This window comes from Citrus sinensis, chromosome 7 (genome assembly GCF_022201045.2).
Source record: "Citrus sinensis cultivar Valencia sweet orange chromosome 7, DVS_A1.0, whole genome shotgun sequence".
NCBI classification, from domain to species: domain Eukaryota; kingdom Viridiplantae; phylum Streptophyta; class Magnoliopsida; order Sapindales; family Rutaceae; genus Citrus; species Citrus sinensis.
Window position 1 is genome coordinate 26,375,957 of NC_068562.1, and position 10,176 is coordinate 26,386,132.

The window sequence follows — 10,176 nt, forward strand, 5'->3', positions numbered from 1 at the left end:
TAATAATTATTTAAAAATAACTTAATATTAGCCAACTTAAAAGTAATGTATGATATCCTTATAACAATCTTATTCATAATTATTTTATAAAAAATTACTTTACCAAATTAATTCTAAAAGTAAAATAATAATTATAAAATTTATGCAAATTCTTATTTTACATTTAAGGTTAATTTGATAAATTACTTTTTTATTTTCATTAATATCCCCAATAACACTGTTCTAAGGATATTATTGTAAAATAAAAGAGAGTAAAGATATAAGTGAAATATATTTAACAGTAAAGATGTCTTAAAACATTTTTTGTATATACTTAGCTCAAAATATATGGATTACATGAGTATTTATCCCAAAATAATAAACTAATCCTTGACAAAGAAAGAAGCAGGTGGGCTTCAATAAATTATTTCAAAAATAATAATAAACAATAAACTCTCCCTCCTTTTTGTACTATGTATGGTTTTATTTTACTTTATTTTATTTTTTAAATGTACTTTGAATGGTTTAATATGAAAATCAAGATTTATAAATTGGGGTAATAACATCGGGATAATCGATTTTACCCCAATTTCTTGTGGAAAGAAAGATTTTATTTACTTATATCAAATAGGCCCCTAGCTTGTCGGGTGAAAATTTGTGACAAGACCTGTCAATTCGACACAAACATAATATTAGTTAGCGGGTTTGAATTGATCTTCCTCTTCTTGGTTACATAAGTTGGTTTGAAATGATGCAATGATTAGTCGGGTTTGAAGATTGATGTGCCACTGAAGATGGGATTTCAAGAAAGTAGCAAATAGTTGCAGCGCTAAAGCGATTTCAAGCAGCGGTTACAGATATTAAAGAGAAGTCCTCATAGATCTCTAATCTGTGCTCACATTTATTTCAATATTTGTGCTTGTGCTTCTATGCTTGAGTTGGTAAGTGTGAACACGACTTATTCGTTAATGGTCCTCACTCCATATTTTATGAACACTTGAGTTTCTAGATCTTTCAGTTTATTATTGAGGTTTTCTATAAGGATGCTAAAGGGAATGATTGTTAAGTTTCATTGTTGGCATCATATATATGACCATTATATTGACAACAAACTAACTTTTCTACTTTAAATCTTCACTTCAGTGAGCAAGATAAATTAGGCACTAGAGAAATAGAAAAGATACAAAATTACGTAAATGATGAAATGTCCATTTCATTAATGACATGTGAACAATGTTTTATTCATAAAGAACTTGTGATTTATATCTTACAAGATTGACAATATATGCTCAATAAATAAATTACATACTTTATAAATTAGGTCTAATAATGTTTGTTCAAAATAAATAATGAATAAATAAATATTATTATAATAAAAAATATTATTTTATTGCATGCTTTTAGGGACAACACAACAATAAATTTAAAATAAATACTCCAATTATTGTGTGCTCACATTTATTTATTTCCATGCTTGTGTAAGCATGAACATGACTTATTCGTTAATGGTCCACATTTATAATGTATGTTTAAAATAAACAATGAATAAATAAATTTTATTATATTGAAAAAATGTTACTTTATTGCATGCCTTTAGGGACTAACATAACAATAAGTTTAAAATAAATACTTCAACTATTGTGTGCTCACATTTATTTATTTATTTTGTTTTTCTCTGCTTGTATTTGTATGTATGAACATGATTTATTAGATAATGGTCCTCACTGTACATTTTATGAAAACTTTAGCTTTTAAATATTTCAGATTGGAATAGAGGTTTTTTTCATAAGGATGTCAAAGGAAATGATCGTTAGGTCTCATTGTTGGAATCATTTATATAACCATTATATTGGCATTGAATTAACTTGGAATCTCTACTTCCGCGATCAAGATAAAATCATCATAAAAAAAAATAGAAAAGATATAGAATTACACAACGAAATATCTATTTTAATAATTACTGTGAACAATCTTTAATTCATAAAAAAATTATCATTTATATATTCTAATATTGACATTATATGCTCAATATATAAATTATATACTTTATATATTAGGTCATTTAATGGATGCTTAAAATAAACGATAAATAAATAAATTTTATATTAAAAAAATGTTACTTTATTGTATCTTTTAGGGAAAAACATGACAATAAGTTTAAAACAAATACTCCAATTATTGTGTGCCTACATTTACTTTGATTTTTGTGTTGTTTTTCTATGCTTGTGTTTGTAAATATCATCATGACTAATTAACAGAGGTCATCGAGTAGAGAAAGAGAGTTGTAGAGAGAGAGAAGAAGTTTCGTTCTTGTATTCTGTAGATTATTGATTATATTTATAATCAATTAAAAAAAAAAGAAAATGTGTTTTGCTGCGGAAATTTGAAACTTAGATTATTGATTCCTTGCCACCACTTTGCAGGGGTTCCTAAATCAGCCGCGCAAAACATATATATTTGCGTAAATAACAAATATCGGCAGTTAAAAAAAAAATTGTTTATCAGTTATTACCAATTTACGTAACCATTTAAAAATTACTTGATTACGTGACCCAAGCCTTGACTTGACTCTTTAATTTTATTTATTATAGGTGTAGTTTGAAAAACTTGGAACACAGCTTTCATTGTGGTAGTAGGATAAGAAGAACTTTTACATCATTAGTACCACGAAACATTCATGAAATTTAAAGAAATTGATGAAAGAAAAATTGTAAAAATCTTTGTCATTATCTTGCTTTTGATGAGCCTAACTCTTCTATTCATATCCGAAAGCTAGCTTAGTTATGAATTTAGTCAAAAAATTGATAAGATCTCAAGGAAGAAGCTTGCTATCTCAAGAGTTGGATTTGAGTACTATTTATTTTGTTTCCTTATTTCTGTTAGTAGAATTTTATTATATAATAATATCCAAGTTTATTTAATAATTTTTGTAAAATTCAAGTTATTTAGAATTAGTATAGAAGGACCATAAAATCTTAGTTTTTTTATTGAGACTTTTGTCTATAAAATTTCAAACATTCAAAAACTTGTATTTTTCTATCTTTTATCAATCTTGAAGTTTCTGTTTCCTCAATAAATTAATCATTATTTTTATAGGATGACCTTAGTGATCTAATAAAAGGATAATGTGCCATATGACATGGCAGTATTATAAAATAATAGTCTCCCTGTTTATAGGTTTCATTAATTCTTGTAAGCTTTGTGTGTTGGCTTTATCACGCATTTCTTTGATTTTATTGTAATGCTCTAGCGCATTTTTTTTATTAGCATTATGCACTGCATAATGATTAAGGCTTATTATATCCCCCTAACCTTTTTAATAAATAAAGCTTCCCTTGTACTCACCAGGTTTACCTTTTTTTTTTTAATTTAAAAAAAGACACTATTGTAGAAGATAGTGACTTTTTACCACTAGTTTTCATTTGAGATCAAGATGAGATTGGGAAACAATTATTTTTGTTCTCTATCTAGTATTATAAAAATATATATAATTTTATAGGGTAAAAACTGCTTTAATCCTTATATTTTGACGTTAGTGCTTGTTTAGTCTATGTATTTTTAAAAATACATCGGGACATTTCCACCATCATTACTTTTTGTTTCTTTTTATTGGCTTTTACAATATTACCCTCTTATAGTAATATTTCTTTTTTTGAAATTAATTAAAAAAATAAATTACCAATTTAACCCTAAAAATAAAATGGAAATAAAAAGAGAATATATTAATTTTCGTGGAAACTCATGTATGTCCAAAAAAAAATTGTAAAAAGAATTAAATTACCTATTTTTTTAATTAATTGGATTTTTTTGTTTGTGGTGTTGGGGGGGGAGAGGGGGAGGTGGTTAGGATTGATTATAGTCTAACATAAGTAGGGTTGTAATCTCAATAATCTAATCAACGTTTTTTCAATAAAATTATCTATTTCATAGATTTTTTTCTCGGGATATGTATCTAAACCTCTTTTGTAGAGCCATTTAATCAATTCTTGTTGACTTATAATCAAAGTTATCGAATCTTTTTCGTTTTGTAGAACTCACAAGAATTGGTAAATAGCTAAAAAAGAAATTTTATTATTGAAATTTTGATTGTTGCTGACTTTTTACCAACGTTATCACACCTAGGATTCTGATAAGTTTCGTTCTACAAAACTCGCAAGAATTGGTATACATGATCTGCTGAAAACGAAATTTCATTATGGAAATTTTTATCATTGTTGACTTTTATGAAAGTTGTCAAATCTGTTTCCTTAAGCAAAATCACAAGATAAGGACTTGACAAGAGCACAAAATACAAAGAGAGTCCTCTAATGATGTTACTAAACTGCATTTTGTTTCCTTATTTATAGATCGAGGTTCAGTCATTGCAGTAGGGAGCATAAGCAATAATGGATTTACTTGTCATCATCATCCTTCTTTCTCTCCCAATCTGCCTCTTCTTGTTTTCCGTAAACACTTATCATCAGAAAAAGATTAAATTACCACCAGGCCCCCAGGGTCTTCCCTTTATAGGTAACTTACACCAGTTTGACGTCTCGAAGCCTCATGTGTCATTTTGGGAACTATCTAAAAAATATGGCCCTCTCATGTCATTGCGTCTGGGTTTTGTGCCAACCCTAGTTGTTTCCTCAGCAAAAATGGCTAAAGAGACTTTAAAAAGCCATGATCTTCAATTCTCTAGTAGGCCAGCTCTGGTAGCGACACAAAAGCTATCTTATAATGGCTTGGACGTGGTATTTTCACCCTATGGTGAGTATTGGAGAGAGATTAGAAAAATATGTGTCATTCATCTCTTTAACTCTAATAGAGCACAAAATTTTCGACCTATTAGAGAAGATGAAGTTTCAAGAATGATTGAATCCATATCAAAATCAGCTGCTGCTTCTAAACAAGTCAACTTAAGTGAGATAATGATGTCTCTTTCTTGCAATATCATTTGTAGACTTGGTTTTGGCAAGAGGTCTGGTGATGAAAGTGAAACAATAACTGAAAGAAGCAGATTCCATACACTGCTTAATGAAATTCAAGCCTTGTCTATAGGCTTTTTCGTTACGGATTATTTTCCTTTTATGGGCTGGATTGATAAACTCACAGGAATGATTCGTCGCCTGGAAAATAACTTCCAAGAATCTGATAGATTCTATCAAGAACTCATCGACGAGCATTTAGATCCAAAAAGAACAAAAGCAAAGGTGCGGCAGGAGGATTTAGTTGATGTTTTACTTCAAATTCGAAAAGATCATGGATTCAAAGTTGACCTAACTTTGGATCACATCAAAGCAGTGCTCATGGTACGTAATTAACAAAAAGTCTATTATAAATAGTTACCTGTATAACTAATCTAATATAATTTTGTTGCTTTAAATAATTTATATATATACATATACATATTTATACACACACACAAATATATATGTTGTTTGCTTTGCAGAACATATTCGTTGCTGGAACAGATACGAGCGCTGCGACTCTGGTTTGGGTCATGACCTACCTAATGAAGCATCCTAGAGTAATGAAAAAGGTTCAAGAAGAAATTAGATCTTTGGTTGGCGGCAAAAAAAGCTTTGTAGATGAAGATGATGTTCAAGAACTACATTATCAAAAAGCTGTAGTGAAAGAGACTATGAGATTGCAACCGCCAGTTCCCTTACTAGTCCCCAAAGAAACAATCGAAAAGTGCACAATAGACGGGTATGAAATTCCAGCTAAAACACTCGTTTACGTAAATGCATGGGCGATAGGAAGAGATCCCGAAGCTTGGGAAAATCCTGAGGAATTTAATCCTGAGAGATTTATTGATCGTTCTATTGACTTTAAAGGGCAAAACTTTGAGCTTATACCATTTGGTGCCGGCAGAAGAATCTGTCCTGGAATGCATTTGGGAACTGCAAATGTGGAACTTGCACTTGCCAATCTTCTTTACAAATTTGATTGGGAAATGCCGCCTGGAATGAAGAACCAAGACTTGGACTTTGACGTTCTGCCCGGAATTGCGGTGCATAAGAAGAATTATCTTTTCCTTCTGGCTAAGGACCATGAGTATGTAAATTAGTTAAGGCACCTCCTTGGATGGACAAGGCTTTGTTTTCTTAGTTATGTGTAACGAATAATGATGTCTATGTGAATAATATTCTAAGCTTATATATATATATATATATTTCATCTATTGTTCTCTCTAATGACAAAAATATATATACACGTACAGAAATAACCTCTAATAATATTATTCATTTTCTTCGATTGTACTCAGCCTATGAGATCAGCTTGACGACCAGCTTCCTGCATCACCACGAAGCTCGACTAGTTAAATTAAGTGATCAATAATTGCCATTTTAATAAGTTATTTGCTTGGTAAGTCACATGACAAAGACCTTTATTAGTAACTCGAAAGTCGTTCTCCCAACCTATAAACGAATAAATGTAATTATATAAACGAAAAACGATAAAACTCCTTTATGTCTAATTTTATCATTTTCTGCTCATTTTTTCAACGTTCACTAGTACGATCGCTACGTCAACTATTTTTCGAACTCATGTATCTAGGGTAAAAACATCAAAAGAAAAAAGTAGATTTTACGTACCTGTATCTAGAGTTTTAGTGTTTTACTACATGTATCTAGAATCCCATTAGGTTTCAGAGAGTATATATATCTGTAGATTGTTAACAATTCGTTTTTAAAAAAAAACTAAAAGTTGTTTTCAATTTCGTTAGGGCTCCCCTTTATCATCAACTTACACCAGTTTTATTTCTCAAAGTCTCGTGTCATTTTGGTAACTATCTAAAAAATATGGCCCTCTTATTCATCTTGGTTTTGTCCAACCCTAGTGGTTATTGTTGGGAAATTGATGGGTGAAACAGACACACAACTAAAGTGAAATTTAGAAATAATGAGACACAAAATCATACAAATAACACTAGAAATTACATGATTAGGCTTTTAGCCTACGTCCACGGGCGAAGACAGAAGGAAAATATTTTATTAGTGAAAAGGAGTTACAAGTATTGTGGTATTTTATCTCATTACCCAATACACCTAATCTCTCAAATCACTATAACAAGAGCTTATAGTTTCAAGCTCTCTAAACTCTCTCTCTAAAATGTTGAATTGCTTCTCTCTCAATGGGATGCCAAAATGAGGGTGGGAAGCCCTCTTTATATAGCTAAAATTTTGGTTTTTTTTTAATAAGTCAACACGGCACCACCAAGAATGGCGGGCCATGTTGAATGGCATGGCACCGCTCATTTAAATGGGCGGTGCCAGCCATGACTTTAACAGTTACCTTAGCAACAATGGATAAAGAGATATTAAGAACCCATGACCTTCAATTTTGTACTAGGCCACACCCTACTAGCACAATAGAAGCTATCTTACAATTGCTTAAAGATTTGGCAAAATGGCACTTTCACCCTACAATGAGTATTGAAGAAAGACAAGAAAAATATGGCCATTCATCTAGTTAGCAATGTGCAAAATTTTTTACCCCTGAGAGAAGAAGAAGTTTGGCGGATGATCGAAAAGATATCAAAATCAGTTATTACTTCTAAACTCATAAACTTGTTAGTCAAAACAAAATACTGATGGCACAAGTGCCACAAAAAATTGTGGTGGATACATAACACCGGCATCAAACGACCATATGGTGCTGGATACCGTAATGTCGATCAAACACTTCGAACGTCAATGATGTTGATTTAGGCGGTGCTGCACTTCATTGAATTGCTTAGAAGGTGGAGTCAAGTTGCCGCCACCATTTTCGGTGGCATTCGAGCCGCCACATTTAGTATTTGATGATGAAATCTATATCATTGCATGGATAAAAAATTTTGAGTTCAATGTTAGAGAGTTTAGTAATGATGATGGTGATATAGAGTCTTGATGTATTGCAGAGCATGATAATCATTGTAGTCAGTCAGTATCTTTGTAAACTTTAGTTATGTTGACGTAGTCAGTTAGTTATAAGATTCTATCTTTGTTAGCCGTGTGTAGTGTGATAAGTTTCTAGATGAATCTTATAATAGATTCTAGCATGTAATCGAGTATATATATTAGTCATTAGAAAAAATATAGAAATCAAGTTCTGAAGTAATGAATTAGTTTTTAGCTCAAGCTTTTCTTCATCCTTATTCATTTTCCTATATTTTCTTATTAACCAAACATATCCTCAATACATTTTCAACATGGTATCAGAGCTTTCTAATAATCAAAATCAAAATATGAACTCCTATAACTTCGTCACACCAATAAAATTTGATCAAATAATTTCATTGTCTGGAGAACTCAAGTTCTCACATCAATCAAAGGCAATGGACTAGAAGGTGTGAAGATATGTGTATGTGGACCTAAATGAAGAAACTGGAAAGGTAGAGAGCTGTTGTGCAGATTGACTTCAGTTGATGGGGTCTATTTGATACTTTCTGCTGACGTGGCATGGATTCGTTATAATCTGTTATAACGAACCCAACACACTGATATAAAACAGAGGCTAACGAGTGGTGCCTGATATAGTGCTAATATCGTCTTCATTTGTTCATCATTTTGCATAGAATCTGTTCCATTGTGATCTGTGCATAATCTTCTGTAAATCACTTGTGATTGGGTTAGTTCTTGATCAATAATAATGAGTAAATTTTCCTTCTAAATTTGTTGGTCTGTGTCTTTGTTTTGTTTCTGGTATAGCTTCTTTGTTCTGGCTTTCTTGATTCGTTTGTGTTCTTGGTGTTTCTACTCATCAAGATTCGTGAGTCTTGTTGTGATTTAGGCTTAAAAGTCTTAACATAAGGTTTTATCCTAGAGAAAACAAATGTCCAGATCAATATCTCTATCAAAATACAGGTGCAACTGGCTGATCAAATGATGGATCTGGATCAAGAATTGATAATCTTGCATTCTCAACATGGATCAGAACATATCAGATATTACTCAGTTGGATGATGTCCTCAATTCAAGAGAGTCTTTTATCTTCAGTCATTCGCTGTGCTTTATCACAAGAGTTGTGCGATTCATTAACTTATATGTTCGTTTCTCAAACTCAAGCTCGAATTATGCCAATTAAAATGCAATTATAAATTGCTAAAAAAGGTTCAATGACTTTGAGTGCATATTTTGCTAAAATGAAAAGGTTAGCTGATACTCTCGATGGGAAACTTGTTGAGCTTATGGATCTAGTTATATACATAATGATAGGATTAGAATCTTAGGAGTATGATTCACTTGTTACGAGCTTGTTAGCTAGAGGTGAAAGTATGAATTTAGATGACTTGTATGATTTATTATTGAGTCATGAGATGAGGATTGAACAGAAAAAAAAAAGAAGCAAGCTTAATTCTGATGTTGTACATAATCTGACTGTAAATTTTGCTCAAGAAAATCAAGGTTAATATAAGAATAATTTTGGTAATCAAAAAGGTTTTAATAGAGATGTGACAAATCCAGGACAACCTAATAACAGTGAAAGTAATTTTGAATCAATAGTCTGTCAGATTTGTTTTATGCCAGGACATAGAGCACATAAATGCAAAAGCATGTTTAATCCAGCTTTTGTGCCTAAAACATTCTATGGTAGAGGAGGTAGAGGAAATTATAGGCCAACTTATGGCTATAGCAGAGGTTTTGTGCTTAGATCCTTTATTGGATTTGGTAGAGGTTTTAATGGACAGTTTGGCACAAGAGGTTATGATTTTCAAGGAAATTTGGTATATCCAGATTTAAATCCTTTATGGATCTACTTCTATGTTTTCTCATCCTGGAGCTAGTTCTTCAATCTCTCCACTAGCAGCTTTTAATTGCCAGAATGGTGTTTCTGACATTTCAGCAAGGTTTGCTAACCCTTCTGCTCTTAATCTTCCTTCACCTGAAGTTATAGAAGATCATTTCTGGTATATAGACAGTGGTGCCTCAGCTTATGGCACCAACAACTCAGGTATATTACTTAACTCTCATGGTTATATTGGTTTAGGAGATTGCTTTTTGGTGATGACAAAGGCCTACAAATCACACACACTAGATCTGTTTTGTTTGATACTTATACTCATGAACATCTAGTACTGCATCATGTTCTTCATGTTCCTCACATAACTAAAAATTTGCTTAGTGTGTCTAAATTATTAATTGATAACAATGTTCTTGTTGAATTTGTTGATAATGTTTAGTATATCAAGGCCAGGAACACATGGATTACTCTAGTTAAAGGGGTGGCTCA

At 31.5% G+C, this 10,176-nt stretch overlaps 1 protein-coding gene across 1 annotated transcript; it reads left to right on the forward strand.

The window, feature by feature from the left end:
* The first annotated feature begins 4,285 nt into the window (after nucleotides 1-4,285).
* On the forward strand, nucleotides 4,286-6,128 carry LOC102609321 (cytochrome P450 71A1-like). Its single transcript, XM_006464792.3, has 2 exons — nucleotides 4,286-5,267; nucleotides 5,408-6,128. Exons 1-2 carry the CDS (start codon nucleotides 4,365-4,367, stop codon nucleotides 6,026-6,028), a joined length of 1,524 nt encoding a protein of 507 aa, XP_006464855.1. The 5' UTR covers nucleotides 4,286-4,364; the 3' UTR covers nucleotides 6,029-6,128.
* Nucleotides 6,129-10,176: the final 4,048 nt, after the last annotated feature.

Coding starts and splice junctions, on each gene's coding strand:
- LOC102609321 (XM_006464792.3), top strand. CDS start 4,365: ATGGATTTACTTGTCATCATCATCCTTCTTTCTCTCCCAATCTGCCTC. Junction 5,268..5,407: donor ACATCAAAGCAGTGCTCATG/GTACGTAATTAA, acceptor TTTGCTTTGCAG/AACATATTCGTTGCTGGAAC.